This window comes from Gorilla gorilla, chromosome 3 (assembly GCF_029281585.2).
Source record: "Gorilla gorilla gorilla isolate KB3781 chromosome 3, NHGRI_mGorGor1-v2.1_pri, whole genome shotgun sequence".
In the NCBI taxonomy this organism is placed as follows: Eukaryota; Metazoa; Chordata; class Mammalia; order Primates; family Hominidae; genus Gorilla; species Gorilla gorilla.
The window spans coordinates 195690389-195716847 of NC_073227.2; the positions used below are offsets into that span (position 1 = coordinate 195690389).

General features: G+C 34.5%; 1 protein-coding gene across 3 annotated transcripts in view; it reads right to left on the reverse strand.

Moving 5' to 3' along the window:
- GLRA3 (glycine receptor alpha 3) overlaps positions 1–26459 on the reverse strand; it is a 184642-nt gene that overhangs the window by 51675 nt on the left and 106508 nt on the right. For all 3 annotated transcript variants that reach the window (XM_055384458.2, XM_004040653.4, XM_063705649.1), the window contains exon 5: positions 25235–25317. In XM_055384458.2, the coding sequence (XP_055240433.1) occupies positions 25235–25317 (83 nt within the window). The remainder of the gene's footprint in view (positions 1–25234; positions 25318–26459) is intronic.

Consider the following 26459-nt stretch of genomic DNA (forward strand, 5'->3'; position numbering starts at 1 on the left):
GTTATTTTCGGTTGCCTTGAATTTGGGATGGTAGCAGAAGATGCAGGTGTTGAACCTAAGAAGTCTCAACATTGACTTATATGTTGAAGGTAGTTGAAATCATGGAACTAGATATTGGAAATGAGTTTAGGATTGGAGATTTAAGTTAAGAATCACTATCTACATATACTAATTAAAATTATTGATTATTTGAAAACATCAGAGAGGGAATATGTAAATGAAGAGGAAGAGCTATAAAGAATCTTAGAGAATGCTTAGGAAGAGAAAAGTGATGACAGGAAAGTAATAATCAAAACAGAAAATCCAAAGAGGTACATTTCAGCTAAATAGAAATGAGAGTATCTAATGGAATTCTCTGATCATAGGATTTTAAGGTGATAAGTTTCCCACAAGCAGAGGCTGGGAAATCATTTTACAGGTATAAGAGACATTCAATGTTTTAGTTAAAACTAACTGGTTTATTTAAAGTAGATGAACTCTAAGGCTTTCCCAACTCTTTGGTTTTATAAAACAGTTAAATGTAACTTTACAAATCTGTCTAATTAAAATGCACTATAAAATAAAACAATAAGAAGCACTTGGTTCTGTTATTGAAATAGGAAGACTCATCAAAGGAATCAAAGATAAAATTTAGAAAGAAATCTAAGTATGTATACACATTTAATAATTGTACTATTTGCAAGTATTGCAGTAAGAATAGTGGAACATCAAATGGACCATAGCAATATGAATATCTGTGTAGCAGCAAAGTAAGATGTAGATATAAACTTGAGAGATGCGGAAAAAGCCTCTGAAGCCTGACTTCTTTATATTTTGCATAAATTTATGGAGTACAAGTATAATTTTGTTACGTGCATAGATTGCATAGCATTGAAGTCAGGGCTTTTAGAGTATCCATTACCCAAATAATGTACATTGTATCCATTAAGTAACTTCTCAGCCTCCCCCTCTTCCCACCCTGTCAGCCTTCTGAGTTTCCTCTGTCTGTCATTCTACACTCTGTCTGTATGTTCTGCAGCACTATCCACAGTAGCAAAGATATGGATTATTTATGAATCTACAAAATGCTCTAGGCTAACCTTGAATGTAAACAGGCTAAATGCCCCACTTAAAAGGCACAGGGTGGTAAGTCGCATTAAAAAAAAAAAAAAAAAAAAAAGCAAGACCTAATGGTATGCTGTCTTCAAGAGACCTATCTCACAAGTAATAATATTCATAGGCTCAAAATAAAGGGATGGAGAAAAATTTGCCAAGCAAATGAAAAACAGAAAAATTCAGGAGTTGCAATCCTAGTTTCAGACAAAACAGATTTCAAACCATTGATGTCCATCAATGGATGACTAGATAAAGAAAATGTGGAATGTATACACAATGGAATACTATTCAGCCATAAAAAGAATGAAACTATGTCTTTTGCATGAACATAGATGTAACTGGTGGCCATTATCTTAAATAAAACAAGTCATATGCAGAAGACAAATACCGCATGTTCTCACTTGTAAGTGGGAAAAAAATAATGTGTACACATGGACTTAGAAGTTATTTAAACACTATAACTGTATTTGTATATTTGTTTTCTGTTAGAAGGGCCTACTTCTTTATTATTTTCAAAACTACCTTTACCATGCATAGACTTTTATATTTCAGATTAATATCCAATTGAAAATCATGTTAGGATTTTCATTTACATTGCATTGAAATTATGGCTCAATTCTGAGAGAATAACATTTTCACAATAATGTATTTAAATAACCTCAGGAATGGACAATTTCGATAAATGGTTCAAAACAGAGTCCAAAATCAGACCTATGTGTGGAAATTTAAGGTAAAAATGACACTTTTTGTTGTGTAGTTTTTGTTTGTTATTATTGTATTTATTTATTCAGTTTTAAATTTTAGGTTTGAGGGTACATTTGTAAGTTTGTTACATATGTAAACACATGTCACAGGGCTTTGCTGTACATATTATTTCATCACCTAGGTATTAAGTCCAGTATCCAATAGTTGTCTTTTCTGGGCCTCTCCCTTCTCTTCCTCTCCCACCTCAAGTAGATGCCAGTGTCTGTTGTTCCCTTCTTTGTGTTCATTGGTTCTTATCATTTGGTTCCCACTTATAAGTGAGAACATGAGGTGTTTGTTTTTTGCTTCCTGCAATTAGTTTGCTAAGGATAATAGCCTCCAGCTCCATCAATGTTCCCACAAAATACATGACCTTGTTCTTTTTTATGGCTGCATAGTATTCCCTTTTCTATATGTACCACATTTTCTTTATCCCTTTATCCAGCCTGCCATGGATGGCTATTTAGGTTGATTTAAAGTCTTTGCTATTGTGAATAGTGCTGCTGTGAACATTTGTGTGCATGTGTCTTTATGGTACAGTGATTTATATTCTTCTGGGTATATATCCAGTAATAGAATTGCCGGGTTGAATGGTAGTTCTGCTTTTAGCTCCTTCAGGAATGGCCATACTGCTTTCCACAATGGTTGAACTTATTTACACTCTCACTAACAGTGAATAAGTGTTCCTTTATCTCTGCAACCTCAGCAGCATCTGTCATTTTTTGACTTTTTAGTAATAGCCATTTTGACTTTTTAGTAATAGCCATTTTGACTAGTGTAAGATGTGGTTTTGACTTGGATTTCTCTAATGGTCACTGATGTTGAACTTTTTTTCATAAGAAAAAATGTGCTGGCCACTTGTCTTCTTTTGAAAAGTGTCTGTTTATGTCCTTTGCCCACTTCTTAATGGGGTTGTGTGTTCTCTTATTGTAAATTTGTTCAAATTCTTTATAGATGTTGGGTTTTAGCCGTTGTCAGATGCATAGTTTTCAAATATTTTCTCCCATTCTGTGGGTTGTCTGTTTACACTGTTGATAGTCTCTTTTACTGTGCAGAAACTCTTAAATATAATTAGATCCCACTTGTTGATTTTTGTTTTTGTTGCAATTGCTTTTGGTGTCTTTATCATGAAATCTTTGTCCATTTTTATGTCCAGGATGGTATTTCTTAAGTTACCTTCTAGAGTTTTTACAGTATTGGGATTTACCTTTAAATATTTAATCCATCTTGAGTTGATTTTTGTATATGGTGTAAGGAAGGGGTCCAGCTTCAATCTTTTGCATATGACTAGCCAGTTATCCCAGCACCATTTATTGAATAGGGAATCTCTTCCCCATTGATTTTTTTTGTCAGCTTTTTCAAAGATCAGATGGTCGTAGATGTTTCGTCTTCTTTCTGGGCTCTCTATTCTGTTCAGTTGGTCTATATGTCTGTTTTTGTACCAGTACCCTGCTCTTTTGGTTACTCTAGCCTTGTAGTATAGTTTAAAGTTAGGTAGCATGATGCCTCTATATTTTGCTTAGGATTGCCTTGGCTATTCAGGCTCTTCCTTGGTTCCATATGAATTTTAAAATAGTTTTTTTCAAGTTCTGTGAAGAACGTCATTGTTAATTTTATAGAAATAGCATTGAATCTGTAAATCGCTTTGGGCTAACCTTAAATGTAAATCGGCTAAATGCCCCACTTAAAAGGCACAGAGTGGCAAGCTGGATTTTTAAAAAAAAGACCTAACAGTATACTGTCTTCAAGAGACCAATCTCACAGGTAATGACACCCACTGCTCAAAGTACAGATATGGAGGAAAATCTACCAAGCAAACGGAAAACAGAAAAAGCAAGGGTTGCAATCCTGGTTTTAGACCAAACAGATTTAAAACCAAAAAAGATAAAACATGACGAAGAAGGGCATTACATAATGGTAACGGGTTCAATTCAACAAGAAGACCTAACTGTCCTAAATATATATGCACCTACCACAGGGGCATTGAGATTCATAAAGCAAGCTCTTAGAGACCTACAAAGAGAAATAGACTCCCACACAATAATAGTGCGAGACTTAAACACTCCACTGACAGTATTAGTCAGATCACCAAGTCAGAAAAGTAAAAAACATATTCAGGATGTAAACTCGACATTGGACCAAAAGGATCTGATAGACCTTTACAGCACTTTCCACCCAAAACCAACAGAATATACTTTCTTCTCTTCACTACATGGCACATACGCTAAAATTGACCATGTAAGTGGACATAAAACAATCGTCAACAAATTTAAAACTAATGAAATCATACCAAACACACTCTTGAACCACAGTGCAATCAAAACAGAAGTCCGCACTATGAAAATTGCTCAAAAGCATGCAAATACATGACAATTAAACAACATGCTCCTGAACAACTTTGGGGTAAATAATAAAATTAAGGCAGAAATCAAGTTATTTGGAAATAATGAGAACAAAGATACAACATACCAGAATCTCTGGGACACAGCTAAGGCAGTGTTAAGAAGGACATTGACAGCGCTAAATGTTCACATCAAAAAGTTGAAAAGATCTCAAATTAACAGCTTAACTTCACAACTGAAAGAATTAGAGAAGCAAAAGCAAATCAACCCCAAAGCTAGCAGAAGACAAGAAATAACAAAAATCAGAGTGGCACAGAAGGAAATCAAGCCACAAAAAAGCCATTCAAAAGCCAGGAGTTGCTTTTTTGAAAACATTAATAAAACATAGGCCACTAGCTAGATTAATAAAGCAGAAAAGAGAGAACGTCCAGATAAATATAATTAGAAATGATGAAGAGAATGTTACTACTGACTCCACAGAAATGAAAACAACCATGAGAAACTACCACGAACACCTCTATGCACACAAACTAGAAAACCTAGAAGGGGTGTTTAAATTCCTGGACACATACAGTTTCCCAAGAATAAGCCAAGAAGAAATTGATTCCCTAAACAGATCAATAACAACCTCCAAAATTGAATCAGTAATAAATAGCCTACCAAACAAAAAAAATGCCCGGGAGCTGAAAGAGTCACAGGATGGTAGTTCTGAATTTTACCAGATTTGTACAAAGAAGAGCTGGTACCATTTTTACAGAAGCTATTCCGAAAAATTGAGGAGGAGGGACTCCTCCTCAACTTATTATATGAGGCCAGAATCATCTTGATACTAAAACCTGGCAAAGACGCAACAAAAAAAGAAAACTTCAGGCCAATATCCTTGAAGAACATCGGTGCAAAAATTCTCTACAAAATAATTTCAAACTGAAACCAGCAGCACATCAAAAGCTAATCCACCATGATCAAGAAGGCTTCATTCCCAGGATGCAAGATTGGTTCAACATATGCAAATCGATAAATGCGATTCATCATGTAAACAGAACAAAAGATAAAAACCTCATGATTATCTCAATAGACTCAGAGAAAGCTTTCGATAAAATTCAACACCCCTTCATGTTAAAAACTCTCAATAAACTAGGTATTGAAGGAAAATACCTCAAAGTAATAGGACCCATCTCTGAAAAACCTGCAGCCAACATTATACTGAATGGTCAAAAGCTGGAAGCATTCCCCTTGAAAACTGGCACAAGATGAGAATGTCCTCTCTCACCACTTTTATTCAACATAGTATTGAAAGTACTAGCCAGAGCTATCAGGCAAGAGAAAGAAATAAATGATATCCAAATAGGAAGAGGGGATGTCAAACTACCTCTGTTTGTAAATGACATTATTTTACGTCTAGAAAACCCGATAGTCTTGGCTCAAAAGTTCCTCCAGCTGATAAACAACTTCAGCAAAGTTTCAGGATACAAAATCAATGTACAAAAATCACTATCATTCCTATACACCAACAACAGCCACACTGAGAGCCCAATCAGAAAGGCAATTCAATTTACAATAGGCACAAAATAATAAAATAATAAAATACCTAGGAATAACCAGGGAGATGAAAGAAAGATCTCTACAATGACAATTACAAAACACTCCTTTAAAAAATTAGAGAAGACACAAACAAATGGAAAAATATCCCATGCTAATGGATAGGAAGAATCAATATCATTAAAAAAATGACGCTTTAAATTAATGTGGCAAAATTTTAATAAATGATGATGAGAAAAAATTCTATCCACTTAGAAAAAGGAGTGATGCAAAAAGAAAGTCTAACTGTATTTAAAATATAAACATAATTTGTGCTGTACAAGTTCTGGATTAAAGTAAATGATAATATTTTGTAATATTGGCATGTATAAAGCATAATTTTTTAAGAAAAACAAATTTTATTATGTATATTTAAAACTTTACTATGAAAGATATTGTAAAGTTGAAATGTGAATAACATATGGAAAACAACATATGTAACAAATATAATACAATACAATTTAATTTAATGTAATATAATAATATTATAAAAATGAAAAGATAATTCTATATTAAAGGTTTAAACAGGCAACTTACAGAAGAAACAGCAATGGTTACTAAGTATGCAGGAAGAAAAGCTCAAACTAAAAGAAATGAAAATACAACAAAATACAAATATATATCCATGAGATTAGATAAAAAAACCTTAAATCTGACATTAAGTGGCAATGTTAATATGAGCTTGGTACAAAAATGTTTTTAAATTTACTGTATTTTTGTTTGAAATATCTTTTGGATTTATAATCATTCATATAGTATATGTACATACACGTATGTATTCATAGAAACAAACACAAATGCATATGTATGACAGAGAGAGAGAGAGAGGGAGAGAAAGTAAGGAAGAGAAAGTAAAAGGGAACTGGTAATGAGGCAAACAAAGTAGCTAAGGCTAGAAAGGAGGATTGTGAGTAGAGGCTACTAATGCATTCATTTTTGGTTGTTTCTCAGTTTCTATTCAAATTTCCTAGCACAAACATACCAGTTTTGAAGAATACATTCAAATTTATTACATTATCACTTTTTAAAAATCGTAAAATCTTTGGTGGTTTAAAAATAGCTTAAAAGACTACACACAAGAAAAGAGGTTATATAAAGCTTTACACAACGGGTAAATATATAAAAGAAGCACTTATTCAAAGGGAGAATGTGGGCTGTGAATACACTTAAGTTGAAAATGAGTTTAAAGATTTACTAATAAATTATAGATTCACATTTTGTTTTAAAAGTAAACCAGAATCATATTTGGTCCAGCTATCTCAAAAGTTAGGCAGGGTTAGGGTGGAGACAGAGAGAGATTTCTAGTTTGACCCAGTTTGCAAATGCTTATGTTCTTAATTAGCAGCTGGAATTCAAAAAGCAGAAGGAAGAAAATGCTCACTCTTGGCACATGCTGACTATTGCTAGGAGAAATATTGCTCAAGTAAATTTCATTGACCTGACAAGGAACAACTGCTATGTCAAAATGCATTTAACTAAAACATTTTTATTTATAATTTGTGCATTTCATTTGAATACTCTTACCATAAATCAGGCCATTACATGTGGTTTCATTTAAATTATTGGTCTGGTAAATTAAGCATCTTCTTAGTAATTACATTTTCTCTAAAGCTTCTGGTATAGCTGACCTATCACCACTATCTTATGAGACATTTTAACGTATATCACAGACTTAAAGTTTCCCCCTTTCTCTTGGGAAAAGTGTGGATATATAATTTGTGACCCCTAACTGCTCTTCTTAAATGACAAACACAACAATAACTTTGTTCGTATTTCTCAAAACTTCACAAAATTGCCACACTTTGAACACACAAAGTTTAAAGTTTTTGTGAGAAATTTCAGTGAAAATCAGAAAATGACCTGACCCTGAGCCCATTTTAATGAGGAAAGGCATCGTGGTTGGTTGGATTTCACTGTAGGAGAGGTTATAAGAGGGTCTTGCCTGACTACCTTTTTGGAATAAACTTCAGGTTGTGAGAAAACATTCTGTGTCTGCCTCCCAGGATGTTGGAGGTTCAGATCTGCTCAAATTTGTGAAATAATCAATTCACTAAATAGGCCCCAAATCATAACCGACACTGTGAGCCAAACCACTTTAGCAATATCTGAAAGTTGTGTAATGTTTTGAATAGAGAATAGTAAGGCAATAATGCTTTGACTGGTCTTGGGTTTTTTTATTTTTGATATATTTATATATTTTTTAGAGTTAGGGTCTCACTCTGTTGCCCAGGCTGGAGTGCAGTGAAGCAATCATAGCTCACTGTAGCATCAAACTCCAGGACAAAAGTGATCCTCCCAAGTAGCTGGGACTACAGGCAGGTGTCACCATGCCCGGCTACTTTTTTGGGTTTTTAATTTTTTTGCAGAGATGGGGGTCTTCTTATGTTCCCCAGGGTGATCTCAAACTCCTGGGCTCAAGAAATCCTCCCACTTCAGCCTCCCAAATTCTTGGGATTACAAGTGTGAGCCACCATGCTGTGCCTGATCTTGGGATTTTTGAAGCCTGATTTTTCAGTACCACTATTTATTTGTAAGAACCAAAACCTATACAAAACCAAAACCAAAACAAGGGAAGAAAGTTCTGCATAATATTAGCAAGATGATCCACTTCAAATTCATATTGCTGGAAGCATTTGAAGAGTATTATTATGAAAAAGTCTTTGTAATACTATAAAATTAAAATTTTAACATGATTGGATAGCTTAAACATCAGAGAATAAAATTATATATTTTGTGTGCAACTTCTCCTTAAGGTGAGATAAAAAATGTCTATTATTGCAATATATTTATTGAAGTACTTGAGAGAGGTAATTAGCATGGTATGGACAGATTTCAAACACTAAAATTCGCGTTTAATACACAGTATAATAAAAACTGATGCAAGCTATTCTGGACAGAGACCCAGACATTACTGTAAATCATTTATTATTATATAATTTTCCATATATATAAAGCCACATTGTTCCTCTCAGGTCTCAGAAGCTTATAATTACTTTTTTTTTTTTGGAGACGGGGTCTTGCTTTGTTGCCCAGGCTGGAGTGCAGTGGTGCGATCTCAGCTTACTGCAACCTCCACTTCCCAGGTTCAAGTGATTCTCCTGTCTTGGCCACCTGAGTAACTGGGACTATAGGCGTATGTCACCACGCCTGGCTAATTTTTTTTGTATTTTTTAGTAGAGACGGGGTTTCACCATATTGGTCAGGCCGATCTCGAACTCCTGACCTTAGGTCATCCACCCGTCTCAGCCTGCCAAAGTGCTGGGATTACAAGCATGAGCCACCATGCCTGGCCATAATTACTTTTTAAACTTACTTTTAAAAATTTAAACAGAAAATAATACTGCCAGACAAGGCAAAAGATAGCTGATGTTTTACAGGCAATCAAAGCCTACAATATCAAGTATACCTACAATGAAAATGACATTGGCACAGAAAGATGTTCAAGTAATTGGAAGTGAGCAACTCCACAGTATTCTGTTGCACCTTAAAAATATAATTATATAGCAAAATCATAGCTGTGTAATAGAATTATGCAGGAAAGCACTAATTCCTAATGTATTGTTATGAGAACTACTGTAATAATAAAATTCTATCTAAGTTAGTATGTTTTCAAATGTGGTATATCTTTTGGATGGAAGGATCACTTAAGAAGTATTTAAGGCATATTAGTTGAAGTTCTGCAGGTCTTAAGTTGCTCATCACAAAGGAACCAGAGCTTCAAATTTGTACTGTTTAAATTATCCTTATTTTAGAGAATTAATATTTGTTAAATATTCAACAACATTATTTGTTAATTATTTAATTAATAATTTATTTGTTAATTATTTAAGTAATAATTAATTTGTTAATTAATGATTAATGCATTAATTATTTAATTAATACTTAATTTGATAATTATTTAATTAATAATTTGTTAAACTTAACAAAATTATTTGTTAAATGATTCAATTGTGTTGTAATCCACACTCCCACGATATGTTTTCTGTGTCCTAATTTATAAATTGTTAAGTACATGCTGATTTCTATCATAAAAATGAAAAACTAACTCAAGGTACAGAGTTTGCATAGCCCAAGGATATATTAAGGCAATTTTCTAATGGAGATGACAGAAACAGTGATTGTAATTAGGTAGAAGATGAAGTTTTAATCACAAATGAGCAGGTTAACTATAGCCAGAGAGATTTTCACCATTTTCTGTGTCTTTACTGCAGGCATAGCTTGTTTTATTGAGCTTTTCTTTATTGTGCTTTGTAGATATTGAATATTTTACAAATTGAAGATTTGTGGCAACCCTATATTAAGCAAGTCTATCAGCTCCATTTTTCCAGCAACCTGTCATCACCTCATGTCTCTGTGTCATATTTCAGTACTTGTCATAATATTTCAAACTTTGTCATTATTACTATATCTGTAATAATAATCTGTGGTCAGTGATATTTGATGTTACCATTATAATTGTTTTTGGGTGCTCAAACTACCTCCCTATATGATGGCAAATTATTAGCCAATTAATAACTACGATGACCTTTAAGTAGTCACTGAAAGGAAAAGCAACACATCTCTCACTTTAAATCAAAAGCTAGAAATGGTTAAGCTTAGTGAGGAAGGTATGTTGGAAGCTTAGATACGATGAAAGCTAGGTGTCTGGCACCTAAGAGTTAACCAAGTTATGATGGTAAAGGAAAAGTTATTGAAGGAAATTAATAGTGCTACTGCACTGAACACATGAACAATAAGAAAGCAAAACAACCTTATTGAAGATATGCAGAAAGTTTGAGTGGTCTGCATAGATCAAACCAGCAACAACATTTCCTTAAGCCTAAACCAAATCTACAGCAAGATCCTAACTCATCCATATTATGAAATCTGAGAGAGGTGAAGAAGCTGCAGAATTAAAATTGGAAGCTAGCAGAGGTTAGTTTATGAGGATTAGGCAAAGAAGCCCTCTCCACATAAAAGTGCAAGGTGAAGCAGAAAGTGCTGATGTAGAAGCTGCAGCAAGCTATCCAGAAGACCTAGCTAAGATAATTGATGAAGGTGGACACATTAAACAACAGATTTTCAATGTAGATGAAACAATCTTCTATTGGAAAAAGATGCCATCTGGGACTTTCATAGCTAGAGAGGAGAAGTCAATGCCTGGCTTCAAAGCTTCAAAGAACAGGCTGACTCTCTTCCTAGGGGCTAATGAAGCTGATGACTTTAAGTTGAAGCCAGTACTCATTCACCGCTCAAAGATCCTAGGGCCCTTAACAATTATTATGCTAAATCTACTCTGCCTGTTGTCTATAAATGGAACAAGCCTGGATGACAGCCCACCTGTTTACCGCATAGTTAACTGAATACTTTAAGCCCACAGTTGAGACCTATTGCTCAGAATAAAAGATTCCTTTCAAAATATGACTGCTGATGCCAATTAACCCAGTCAACCAAGAGCTCTGATGGAGATGTACAGGGAGATTGTTGTTTTCGAGCCTCCTAACAGCATCCATTCTGTGGCCCCTAGATCAAGGAGTAATTTTGACTTTTAGTCTTATAACTTAAGAAAAACATTTTGTCCATTCTGTAAGGCTATAGCTGCCATAGATAGTGATTCCTCTTATGGATCTGGGCAAAGTAATCTGAAAACCTACATGTAACAATTCACTATTCTATAATGACGCCACTAAAAACATTCATGATTCAGGGGAGGAAGTTGTAATATCAACATTAACAGGAATTTGGAAGAAGTTGATTTCAACCCTCATGGATGACTCTGAGGGGTTTAAGACTTCAGTGGAGGAAGTAATTGCAGATGTGGCAGAAACAGCAAGAGAACTAAAATTAGAAGAGGAGCCTCAAGATGTCACCAAATTGCTACAATCTCATGATCAAACTTGAACAGATAAGGAGTTGCTTCTTAAGCATGAGCAAAGAAAGTGGTTTCCTGAGATGAAATCTACTGGTGAAGACACCGTGAACATTGTTGAAATGACAACAAAGGATTTAGAATATTACATGCACTTAGTTGATAAAGCGGTGGCAGAGTTTCAGAGGATTGATTCCAATTAGGAAAGTTCTACTGTTGGTAAAATGCTATCAAACAGAATCACATACTACAGACAAATGTTTAATGAAAGGAAGAGTCACTCAATGAAGCAAACTACATTCTTGTCTAATTTTAAGTAATTTCCACAGCCATGCCAACCTTCAGCAACCAGCATCCCATCAATCAGCAACCATCAACACTGAGGCAAGACCCTCCACCAGGAAAATGATTATGACTCACTGAAGGCTCAGATTATCAGCATTTTTAGCAATAAAGTATTTAAAAACTAAGATATGTACATTATTTTTAGACATAAAATGCTATTGCACACTTATAGGCTACAGTACAGTATAAATATAACTTTTATATACACTGGGAAACCAAAAAATTAATGTAACTGCTTTACTGTCATAGTCTGGAACTGAACCAGCAATAGCTCTAAGGTATCCCTCTATTCAAATATATTCCCTCAGTTTTAAAACAGCTGTGTTGGGAAAATTTGTGATACTATTGGTGAGTTAGAAAAAAAAAATCACCATTCCTAGAAATATTTTTATTTTTTGAGACAGAGTCTTGCTCTGTTGCCCAGGCTGGGGTGCAGTGCCGTGATCATAGCTCACTGCAACCTTGAAGTCCTGGGCTCAACTGGTCCTTTCACCTCAGCCTCCTGAATAGCTACGACTGCAGGCATGCATCATCACACCTGGATAATTTTTTAATTTTTTGTAGATACATGGTCTCACTATGTTTCCCAGACTAGTCTCAAACTCCTGGCCTCAAGTGAGCCTCATGCTTCTTTAGAAAATATTTTAAATTATATTGATGGTATATTTGAATCATATTCATATATAAAGGACATACTATAGTGAACCCTCACATTTAATGAGTTACGCATTATAATTACAATTTCTAATCAACAGTTCTTTAGCAGGCCTGGTGACTGGAAGTGGTATGAATCTCCCTTACTCACGCCAAGTGCTAACACTTGGGCAAGGTTTTGCTTTTTGCAAATCTGCATGTAGATTTTCCTGATAGCAGAACTCACAGAAATCAACAAATTGCCAGGAACTGGGGACTATAAGTGGGCTATGTTGTGAAGAAACAGGCTACTTGGAACTTCTGAGAGCTCAGAAATTTGATTTGGCATTCTTCAAATGCCTTAGAAACTTCAAATCCTCTGGATTGAGAGTGGAGCATTTGTCATACAAACAATGAAGAATCCACTGGTGAGGATCTATGAACTTGGCTGCCCTAGAGGTAAAGGTACAAAGGAAGCAGTGGAGCCATTGCCTTCATGATTCACAGCTCCTGGGCTTTGATCTCAGTATGGTATCAAAACACTCCTAAAGTCCACCTCACTCATTTATTAATGTAAATGCTTGAATCACACTCTGTGTACCTTTTCAAAAAATAGATTATTTTCTCTAAATTTTTATTGACAAACTATTATTTATTATTTTCATTTTCCTGTTTTCTAGTTTGGCTGGCTTCCCTCTTGATCCTCACTACATATAATTCACACTGTTTTTGTTTACTTATTTGGTTTTGTTTTCCTCTTGATCCTTTATACAGATATTCCATGGTTTTCCAATGCTGTGTTCCTAATTCACAGATTTGTGGTCTTCTATGTTTAAAGAATTTATGGAATCCTAGAGTTGAGATGACTTTTGCTGTCATCTAATGCCACTCACTTATCTTATAAAATAGAAAACTGAGCCTCTGAAAATGAGTGGATTTATATAACTTATATAGTTTCTCAGTGAAAGACTGAAGGGTATGTTTTCTGAATTCCTCCTTTTATGCAGGTAGCAGCCAATGCACTGCATAATTTAAGGGATTGTTGAGATTGAACACCAGGGTCCTGTTTGGGGATATGCTACCAAAGTTTTGAAAAAGCATTATCTGGAAAGGCCATTTGATTTAGGGGAATTGAAGGGATATGAGGGTTGAAGGAACAGATTATTTTGAGAATTAATTCAGGATGAAAGAGGCTGGGCACGGTGGCTCAGGCATGTAATCCCATTTTTTGGGGGTGCTGAGGTGGTTGGGTCACTTGAGATCAAGTGTTCGAGACCAACCTCGGCAACATGGCAAAACCCCATCTCTATCAAAAATACAAAAATTAGCCAGATGTAGTGGTGTATGTCTGTAGTCCCAGCTACTTGGGAAGCTGAGGTGGGAGGATCGCTGGAGCCTGGAGGTGGAGGTTGCAGTGAGCTGAGGTCACACCACTGCACTCCAGCGCGGACAACAGAGTCAGACCCTATATACAAAAAATGGTGACAGCTCTGAGTAGTAAAGAATAGCAGCAAATGGCAGGATCACAGAAATAAAATGCTTTAAATTACAGGTGATCTAGGGTGTTCTAAAAAGTCTACTGATTCTCACACGAAGAAGATGGCTACTATCTGAATCACACATCCTAACAAGTGTTGGCAAGGGTGTAAAGAAATTGGAACTCTAGTGTACTGCTGGTGGAGTATAAGATGGTGCAGCTGCTATACAAAATATGGCTGCTTTTTAAATAATTAAAAATGAATGACCATATTATCTAGCAATTTTACCTATGGATATAATGTCCAAATGAATTCAAAGCAGGGTCTCAAAAACGTATTTGACATTCGCATTCATAGCAGCATTACTCACTGTAGCCAAAATATGAAAGTAACCCATTTCCATCAATGGATGAATGGAGAAACAAAATATTATATACATACAATGGAATATTATTCAAACTTAAAAAGGAAGAAAATCCTGACATACACTATAACATAGATAAACTTTGAGAACTTTGTTAAGTAAAATAAGCCAGTCACACAAAGACAAATACTGTATGAATCTACTTATATATGAATTTAGAGTAGCTAAACTCATATAAGCAAAATGTAGAATAGTGGTTCTCAGTGGCAAGAGGAAGGGGGAAATGGAGAGTTGTTTAATGAATGTAGAGTTCAGTTTTGCAAGATGAAATAGTTTGGGAGATTGCTTGTACTACAACATTGTGAAGATACCAAATACTACTGAACTGAATGCTTGAAAATGGTTAAGATGGTACATTTTGTTTGTATATTGTTATACTTTGAATGTTTGTCCCTTCATAACTCATGTTTAAATTCGGTTGCAATTGTAGCAGAGTTAAGAGGCGAGACCTTTAACAGGAGATTGGGTCATGAGGTCTCTGCCCTCATAGGTGGAATTACTGCCATTATAAAAGGGTGGTTTCAGCCCCTTTTTGTGCCGGGCCCTTCTGTCTTCTGTGGGGTGATGCAACGAAAACGCCCTAGCAGATGCTGGCAGCTTCATTTTGGATTTTCCAGCCTCCAGAACTGTGAGCCAATACATTTCTATCCATTAAAAATTACCTAATCTGTGGTATTGTGTCATAGCAGCACAATACAGACTAAGACATGGATTTTACCACAATTAAAAAATAAAAGAAGAAAAGACTGATGAATTTCTGGGGGAGGAAATAAAAGAGAGATGCACAGTGTGCAGAAGACCTTGTGGTATCATGACATGAGTTGAAAGTAGAACCTGGGTAAATACAATGAATTAGCCTCCAATAGTCTTTTCAGTTATGTAAGAGAAGAGGGGAGTCATTCCGGACAACCAACTTGATGTTTTCTTTAATGGATCTTTGGGTGAAATATGGCTACAAGTGGGCTATATTAACTGCACTGTAAAAAATACGACCATATTATTGACTGTCGTTAAGAGAAACAAAGAGATCACTGTCTAAATTTTTGCTAGAATTTCTAGTGATAACAAGTGAGAAATGAGAGACATTTTCCCCGTCTACATGGAACTTGCATGTAGTGGGTGGGGGTGGAGAGGGCAATACAAACGTTATCAGAAATAAAATAATCATTTCAGATGGTGATATGTATTTTGAAATAAATTTGTAATTTAATGGGACAGGAAGCAACTGGGGAGAAGAGAGCTAACTTAAGAAAAGATTATCACACTTTGGGAGGCCAAGGTGGGTGGATCACGAGGTCAGGAATCCAGACCATCCTGTGTAACACGGTGAAACCCCGTCTCTACTAAAAAATACAAAAAATTAGCCGGGCGTGGTGGCGGGCGCCTGTAGTCCCAGCTACTCGGGAGGCTGAGGCAGGAGAATGGCGTGAACCCAGGAGGCAGAGCTTGCAGTGAGCCGAGTTCACGCCACTGCACTCCAGCCTGGGCGAAAGGGCGAGACTCCGTCTCAGAAAAAAAAATGTTCAGAAATGGCCTGGCGGAATGATCCGATGGGTCAAGCTATCGATAAATCTTCAGGAAACACATTTTAGGCAGAGAGAAGAGCACAGTTTTATCTGACATAAGGATTATGGTAACCCCATCATTAATAACCACAAAAGCACAATGTTGAAATAAATAGATAAGCATTTCATTTGACATCAAACATCTTTGTAACAACTGAAAAAGTATACAAAAGTGAAGTAAAGGAGGTAAATGATAAGCCAAACACAACATTGAAACCAAAAATAACAATAAATATTTTCTTGATGTATTCAGGCTATACATTTAATTTCATCCATATTGAAGTTGAAAATGCAAACAAAAAAGGGATCCTCGGGTTCTATAAGAATAGAAAGAAATAGGAACGCTGCTTGAGCAGGACAAGAGAAAGATAAACTTTTTATCTATATCTGTTCTCTGAAGGAAAATAAAATTCCAGAGCATGAAGATGTTTGCAGATGAGATTGCTGATGCTATATGGAATCTCAAAGGGGTGATAAAGAATTTTACAAAGCTACTAAGAGACTAATGTTGAGAATATTTTCAAGTTTATTAACAGGTAGATTCTGTGAATTTTAAAGGAGCGTAACACCAAATCCATACAATTCCAGAATAGTTAAGATTATATCTGTGAGCAGGTAGAGCAGGAAGCTGTGGTCAGTAGGAGCCAGAATTAGGGTCATAAAGGAAAAGCCATGCTACATTGATATCATATTATAATCTTATTACCAACTATGCTAGAATATTAAGGGATACTATAGTGTTCTCAGCAAGATATCTGATGAATTCTAATGTTATTCTTATAAGCAAGGATTTCAAAATTTTGAAATGGATATCCATTTAAGTAATTTATAGCTGATTGAAAAAGCAATTGTTGATTTTTTCAGTAGTAATAAATCAAGAGAAATACCTCTAGTGCACTGTTGCAAGGTTTTCAGTCCTGTCCTTCTGGGAGTGTGTAATGATATATTGTTCAATTCTCTGGATGATTAACCAGCAGAGACATGGATCATCAAAGTAGAATTATGGACTAAACCTAGTAAGATGATCTTTAACTAGAAAAAAAGTAAAGTACTTTGTATTTATTCAAGTGAACCAATTTAGTAAACATGGAATGGGGGACATAGAACTTAGTTGTAGTACTCAGCTGACTGTAGATGTGTTCTGAGTCAAGACTGTTTTGCAGCTATCTCTAATGTATGTGTCATCTGAAACTGCAATAGTAACAGAATGATTGGCACTGTCACGCGGGGGAAGCCCTACTCTGCAGTCTCGGTTTAGGCCAATTTTAATACATGGAAAGACGTCTAGGGGAAGGGAAATAGGCAAAGGAGGGAACTCTAAGTATTTTCATATGAGAAAACGAATGAAATTACTGGGTGTGTTTAACTTGCAGAGATAATTTAAGGATACCACAGTTACATTTTATAAATATTTGGAAATCATCAGATAGATTTTAAAATGACCAATGGTTGTATGAAAAGTTTGTGAGCTATTAAATCATATCGTTTTCTCTGTCCACTTCACAGTTGTGTGACCTTGGGAAAGTCACTTCACTTCTCGAAGCATAATTTGACCATATGACTGACTGTAGTCAATATGCTTAGAATACCTGATGATCAGTAAAAATTCAACCTAGAAAGATGTGGACAGATTAGAAGAGAATGGCCATTGGTGTTGCATAGGATGGAATACTTAATGTTTAAGTGGGGATTTATTTTATAAGTAGCGAGTTCATTAGTGTATAGTTTTGTCTTGGGAGGACTTCTGTTTTCTAGCTAACACTGTAACTGCAGAGGTTTAAGCAACAAATACTCAGAAAACAAGAACCATCTGTATTTCTCACTAGGCAAACAAAAAACATAATATTATTTTGAACAGTATCCAAACTTTTAAATTATGAAAGAGCTTGGATAAGAGTAGAGACTATTATAAAATAATTGTGAAAAATCATCACCAAATCTTATCTTTTGCCTTAGCTAATTTAGCATAAATTCCAGAGTAAGTGGTCTGAGTAATGTCAAACCTGGTTTTTAAATGAATCTGAGAAATTAAATCATAAAATCCTCTCATCTCTCTTTAGAAATTTCTATCCCAAAACCCCATTAAAGTTTATTCTATCTTTATATATTTCTATCCAACAATACTATTAAAGTATATATCAAGTCTCTTAAAGCTTTTGTTAATGTTTTTTTTTTCAAGTTGCCCCTTAACAATTACCCTGTAATTTTAGAGATTTAGGCTGTTCTTTTTGGCAGACAGTACTTCTTCACTGAGTTATTTTCTTATATTTTCTTTTCAAATCTAAATAATTTTTTTTAACTTTTATTCTTTTTTTTTTTTTTTTTTTGAGATGAGTTTCGCTCTTGTTGCCCGGGCTGCAGTGCAATACATTCCTCTTTAGATATGAACTACAGAATTAGACCCTTTATGGAAGTAGTAATAGTTTATGCATCATGTGTCATCAATGGCTGTTAAACTATTATTCTGATTCTAAGAAATTATTATCCAGTATTTTTCCATGATTAAAAAAATCCTTCATAGCTTTTTTTTTTTCCAACTAGCAAATTAAAAAAAAAACAGTTAGGAATTTTCCTTTTAATGTAAATAAAAAACTGAAAATTAACTTTTGAGTTTTTTTCCTGCCTCTAGCCCTGTACATCAACTTCCATCAAGCATTCCTTAGGGGCATAGTCTAGGTCTTAATATAGTTAGTTGTACCTCCTTCTCTTCTATATCATTCTATATTAGTTATTTCTTTTGTGTCAAATAAAATAATTATAATTGCATTTATGTAAAAATGTATTTATAAATTGTGATATAAATGAAAATGTATCCGTTGAAAATTACCTCATGTTGTTAGCACTTCACACAGCTTTAAAAAATTCAGGTAATGGCATCTGATAAGTAATCAGTAAACTAATGCAATCTAATCCTGAGAAGGAAGGCCAGTGATCACTTTAGTAGTTTGTCTTCACTAGGAACTTTCCTCAGTTTCATTTATTACAATCAAGAACTGCACATAAAAATTGGGGCTCAAATTTAAAACAGTTAGTGAAAAACAAGTCTTCACTGCAGAATTCTCTGTGTGGTATGCATGGTTTGATATTTTTATTGTTATTTTCTTAGGTTTCTCCTAATAAAATATGAATTTTGAGAATAAAATGTGAATTTTGGATATGCATATTGTCATGGGAACCGGCCTGTGTCTTCTTACCGACTTTGAGAGTGAAAAATGAGTATTAAAAAGAGAGAAAATAAATGAAAGCAACACATTTTCTTCATACCTAAAAGCAAACATTTATAGTATTTATCCCAGAATGAAGTTGAATTAAGTATGTTCTAGATCAGAGGAATAAACAGTATGTTGAACTTCTGGCTTTTATACAAGCAGTTACATGAAACTCTGTTGAGATTTGAGGAATAAGCACATTCCCAGAGAGGCCTTTATAATTTGATAAGGGAAACATCCGAACTTGGAACATATAAACGGGACCACATTCTTTCCTTTGACTTCAGTGGAATTCTCAGTGATGAGTTAGCGTTCTAAATTACTGTAACGGTAAAGATTCAACTTTAGTGCAGTTATTTTATTTTGATTTTAAATGGCAGCAGAGTGAAACACTATGATAAATACCACTTGTGTTGCAGCTAATACATTTTTATACCTAAATATTGAAGAAAACATAATGTTGATTTTCTATTTTTTTTTACCTTTAATGAGTCTACCCTCCATGAATAAACTAGATTAATTATATTCTCCAAATAGCCTCTAGGAAACATTTTGTTAAAATATCACAAAGAGTTCCTTATTGTCTTTCTCTGTTTCACTTCTTCCAATTTTTCTAAAACTTGATGATGCTGTCTTTCTCTGGCTCTCTTTTGGTGGTCGTTTTCTATGCTATCTCCAGAAATTTCATTGATTTTCATGTCTCCATGCTTATCCATGTCTCAATAAGCAGTACTTCTAAGGTTATGTCTCTATATTTGTACAAACATTCCTAATTCAAGCTCTATCCTAAAATTTCCCATAACCCAATGTAAATTTTTAGTTGAACAAAAATTTTCACAAAAAACACAGCACAGTTAAGCAGACATCAGCTCTGATCTACTTTTTCCATGAATCACCTTCTTTTTTCAGATTAATGTAAACAAAGCAATATTCAATTCTCCCAATTGAGAGGAAACTTGAGGAAAACATCTTTATGCATAATTCTTCTTTTTATATAGCAAATATTTGAACAGGTTTTCAAAATGTTTGCTGTTGTTCCTATCATTATTGTCTCCGCTCTTGGAAATTCTCATTAATTTATAACAAAGTTAGCTATTTACGCGGACGTTTTTCCCCCAGTCTTCCTTCTTGTTTTCAAATAAAGGTTTTGGCTGAGTTTCCTTTCCATAACTATGACTGAAAAAGATAGAATTGCTCAGGATTTTCTTTCATTGCTTTTAAGCTGGCATACTACGATTATTTCTATTTCTTCATTCTGTATTTTTGATATTCAATCAACCTAATTTTTTTTTCTTTAAATAATTTCTCCAGGGATGTGTCTAGGTTCTGAGATTTTTCAAAGCACCAGGTTTAGGGGTTTTTGTGATTCTTTGGATACTCTATTGTGTCTTTTTGAATAGAATGCTTAGTGAAATCATTTTTATTAAAAAAATCTGGCTTATTTGTATCTAGAAATTTTGATATATTGTGCTTTCATTGTAACTTAACATCAAGTTTTTCTTAATTTTCACTTTAAACAAATAGTCATTTAGTATTTGTTTTTCATTCCAGTTATACAAGTGTATATTAATATATAATAATGTATGGGAATTTGTAGCAACTTACGGTAATTCTATATTGTTATTGGTTTCTAATTTTATTGCATTTTAGTTAGAAATCACATTTGATAACATGTTGATTCCTAGGAGGTTACTGAAACTTCCCTGGTGGTGTATAACATAAATAAATGTTTCCATATGCTAAAAACAAAATTAAACAAAGAATAAGAATTCTCTCTATGATTTGTTTTGTTCAAATATACTGTGCTTGTACAATCCAGTAAATTGTTGATTTATCTGTTTTTTATGCAGTTCATCCTGCTTTTGCTTATTATATTTAGAAGTTATATGGTTACATACTTAGATTTTCCTAATTATACATGTTGATTTTTTTTTTTTTTTTTTTTTTTTTTAGAGAGAGTCTCACTCTGTTGCCCATGCTGAGTGCAGTGGCACCATCTTGGCTCACTGCAACCCCCACCTCCCGGGTTCAAGCGATTCTCCAGCCTCAGCCACCCGAGCAGCTGGGACTACAGGCAAGTGCCACCACGCCTGGCTAATTTTTGTATTTTTAGTAGAGATGGGGTTTCACCATATTGGCTAGGCTGGTCTCAAACACCTGACCTCAAGTGATCCACCTGCCTCGGCCTCCCAAAATGCTGTGATTAAAGGCGTGAGCCACGGCATATTGATTTTTTACCAGCATGCCACTCAAGTGTTTGTGCCTCATAATTTTTTTCTGCCATTAATTTTTTTCTGGTTAAAATTATTCTGGACTTTTTCAAGGTACATTTCTCAGATATACATTTTTTCATTTTTCTTTACCAAATTTTTTTGTGTGGTATTCTTAGAAAGTGTCTAGTTGTCAACATATTGTTGGGTCTTAATATTTGTTAACATCTAGTTTGAGAATCTCTTTTTTTCTACATGAATTTAACCCTTTTATTCTATTTTTATTCTTTGATATTATCCTTAACTCATACTTTTTTTTTCTCATCAATTTCTAATGCAAGTCTTCTCTTACCCTGGATTTTCCTTGCATAAGCCTCTTCCCCAATAATTTCTTTTCCTCTAACTAGGAATTTTGTATCATCTATGGTTTCAATTATAAGTCATAAATGTACACTTTTGAGGGCATGGGATCGTTGATAGTTTAGACAAAGTAGTCTTTTCTAAGTTAGTTATTCATTGTTAATTTTATTCTTCTCTTATTCACTTTCTCCTTTAACAGTATACCATTGAGATTTGCTTATCATCTTTAATTGAATTATTATATTGGCATAAATATAATTTTTATCATTATATTTCAGGTAGCCTCTGAAATTCTTGAAACAGAGACTTTTTTGCTTTATTTATTGTTATACCACCCAACATAATATGTGGAATATATTAGGTATTTGATAAATATTTTTCAATCGATGCCTAAATGAAAGAATATTTCCCAGGTCACTTGGAACAGTTTTGACCATTGACATATATTTATTGAACTTTTACTGAATTTAAGGAAGTTGTACCATTACAAGCCATTAAAGTGTTTGTTTTTAAATTATGTTTCCTTTTTGCCTGCTTCCCATGTCTTAATATTATTGAACATTTTCTTTTCTTCCTTTTTGCAGTCAGATTTCATTCAAAAGTGGACCCTGGGATTCTTACAGCTCTTGCTTTCCAGTAGGTTAAACTCTTTTTGCCTACTTTCCAGGGGGTTCCACTGATTTACAATCTTTTATCTTGTCATTTTAAACCACTATTTAAGGAGAAAAGAAAAAAATAGATATAAATTTTTCTTAAAACATATATATATATACACACATATATATGTAGATTTGTATGTATGAGTATATATATACACACACATATATACACACATATGTATATATACACAGAAATGTAGCATTTCTTAATATATGCATATATTATATAGTATATTATATGTGTGTGTGTATATGTATATGTATATGTAATTGTCCTAAAAAAGTTTTAAGAAAAAAATGCCTTGAAGAACTTGACTTCAGAAGCTTCTACTTTGACTGACATTAGCATCTGCTACAGAGGTTTAATAAACAAAGTCTCTATGGTTAGCTAAATTAAAATTAATTCCTAATAAGAGAGCAGGAAGTGCTTAATGACTGAAATATTAAAGAACCCCTTGAACAACCCACTCATATTTCTTATAGAGGAGTTAAGAAACAAAGGGGAAAGAAAAGAGGCTCTCTTTTCTCATGTTGAGAAATGTTCTGAGAAAGGCAGACACATGAGAGGTCTTACTATGTCAGCTTTTGTGTCCTGCAAAATAGCCCCAGTAAGCTTTCCTTATTCAAAACATAAGCCCAGTGATCTAACCAACCCTTAGGCACTGTACTTTTTCTCATCTTTCTTTAATAACTAACATTCGTGGAATAAACGATTTCACTCGCTGCTCCCACTTCCTCATCACTCACCTAAAAAAAAAAAACCTTTTTAGATTCCAGCTTTGACCATCATTATTCTAATCACATTTGTCTTCGTTAACAATAACAATTGCTTTTTTCAAGTACCTTACAAAACTTTCTTTGCAGCATTTGATTTTGTTACACAGAACTCCTTCACAGTCCTTTCTCTTTGGAGGTTGAATCGTGTTGATTTTAATTTGCCATCTTTGCCTTTGTCTGGAATTTTTTCCAACAACTTCTAAATGTAGGCATTTCTTAAGCGTCTGTTCTTGTTTGTGTTTTATTTCCTCTCTACATTCGCCTCTTCAGCTATTTCATCTGATTCTTGAACCACTCTGTATATGGCTTTTAATAGTTGATCTTCACTTTTCACTCCCTCTTTGGCTTTAGACCTAAATTTCCCAAAACTCAAACATATTAAGATGGATTTTATGAACTGTCCCATCAACATTTGTTTCTCATCCCCTGTTCCCTTTCTTCATCAATGCTTCTAATCTGATCCCATTTATCTAAGCTTTTTCTCTCTGACACACAGGCATTCAGTGACTTCACAACCACTGCAAATCAACCTCTCCTGTTTCTACCTTCCACATAATTGCTCTTTGTCCTACTTTCTGTTCTTTTTCTGGAAAATTATGAAGACTTCTTAAACAATCTTGGTTCATTTAACTAAAATAATCTTTAAGAGGTACAGCAAGGACCAAACAATTTTCTTGCCCCTTATATGTTGAAACATTTTAGGGTGCCACTTAGAGGGTCTCGCACATTTTTAAACTCTTTGCCCTAAATGTACTTAATTTTTCAACCAAGATATACAATCAGCCTGTCCTCAAATTGCCCTTCTTCAATTTCAAAATCAGGTCTGCTGCTTCTCGCCACGTAGATTGATTGCTAAGTAGCTCCCCAAATTTTAATTTATTTTATTTCCTCTCATTTACGTTAGTACTTTATCCATATGTATGCTAATTATTTAAGAACTACTTATAAAAATAATCAATTTAAATTTTCCGAGGAGGAGTTATCAGAGAAATTGATATTTCCACTTCTTAAGAAAAACCAAACAGGAGAGGGAGGGGTATAGTCAAGTTGCCCCACAAAGTTGGTCTGCCATCTAGTGACAGCTCCATCACACTACAAGCCTTGTCTTTGACACCTGGAGTCTGAGGCTCGGCCTTCAAATTTTCCTCAAGGAATGTGTCAAACAGTCCTTTTATTCCCCCTCGGATAACATACTGTCATAAGGTAAAATATTGCGTATTGCTTAATTTTTATATGAGATTAAATACCGTAAACAATTAATTTAGGGCTAATTATATAGATCAGAGAAAGGGTAGGATGTGAAATGTTCATCTGTGTTAACATTAATCAGTGAGGCATATGGCTCTACTTTGAAAGAAGAAATGTAGAGGAATACCTGAAAGCTTGAATAAATCTGTGAGAAAGTGTGAGAAATTTTTTCTTCTGAGCTAACATACATAACATACCCAGCAGAGTGATATTAAAATAATAAACATTGGTTATCTGAAGCAGCACAGGTTTGGAGGCAGTTTGTCACTGTCACCTTTGTGAATTGGAGCCGAATACTCAACCATTCAACACGACCACTTTCACATTTGAAAACATAGGGATAACAATATCTTTGTTGTCAGTATAAGAAAAAATATATATAGACACTTCGTTGAGAAGAGGCTCCCAATAAATAAGTGGTAGTTTGTTTTTAATGATTACCATCCTTTTCACTTCTGATGATGTGTATGGAAACATATATCTAAATATCAAGCTTTGAAAATCTGTTATTTCTAGATCCTCAATTTGTTTCTTTCTCATAGTGTAGAATGCATGTGTTGATAAGTATCATTATTTTCAGTATCTGGTGAAAGGTTACATGCCTATTCAGTAAATATGTGACCAAAATGATTACAAAATAAATTATCCATATTAGGCATTAAAAGCTTGTATCTACTACACTGTAAAAGTATTTTAAAAAGTAAGTGGTTCATACTTACAGCTTTCCAGTTGCATTATACATGTTTGTACATCCATGGGAAAATTCTTGAGATCCATTGGACAGGAAAGTGTTAATGTTAATCTGAAAGTCAAAGTAATTATTTTTAAAGGAAATTTATGACATTATATTAATATTCTATTGTACAGGAGAAACAATGTTGCTTTGGTGGTGACTAACTCAGATTTAAGTAAAAATTTCTCCAGCTTATGTATCCTACTTACTAAAAAATAGCTATGCCCTTATATACAAATCTGGCTTTGGTGGGCTGGGGGTTGGATAATTGCATATCTTAGGCTGGTGCGAAAGTAATCGTGGGTTTTGCCATTAACAGCGCTGGCAAAACAGCAATTACTTTTGCACTAACCTAAATATAAGCATCCCGTCATATTTATATATCTATGTGTTTATTTATTCAATTAGAAAGGGCTGTGGATGTCTAGAAAATGTCTGTATTCCAAGACGACATCCTCAAAAGAGAAATTCGAGAGTGGATCCTATAAAATTAATGCCAAACGTTAAAAGGTATCTTTCCTTGCAAATCACATGCCATATTCCAGAGGCATTAGAGTTCTAAACGTGGAAAAGCAGGGTGGAGAGGAGCAATCATATGTAACGTTCAGTCATCATTCTAACGACCCTGACGTTGTCACTGAACATTCAGCAGTGTATTTAGTAAAGTGAATCTGGAGGACTTGAAAAGTTCGGCCTCATGTTCCCCGGTATGGGATAAGGGAATCTTCAGGGTCAGGAAATAGCCCTCTAGAATATTCATGATCTGATTCTATGCTCATCAAACAAACTTCTGATTTGGCTTCACGCAAAGGATAACCTAGATGCTGTATACCAGTATTCTGCTCATTGGAAAGGCTCTCCTCCAACTTCCAGAGAGAATTAGTATGTTGACATTCCAGAAAATTCATCACCTTTGAATACTTTTTGCTGGAAAAGCATTCTACCCAGATCTCTTCAGGGTAGTTTTTGTAGTTCCTAGACCTGAGGAAGAGATGGTGAGATCCACTCAAGTTTATTCAAATGAAGTTCTTTTCTGAGAACTCTTTAGCAAGCCTCTTGTACTGAGAATATTCCCATTGAAATTCAGTGTCTTCATGAGCACCCTAGGTGGATTAGTTTACTTAAACTTCGTGACCCTAGGCAGATTACTTCAAATCCCCTATATTGCAGTTTTCTCATCTTTAAAATGAAGATAACAATAGTACCTACTC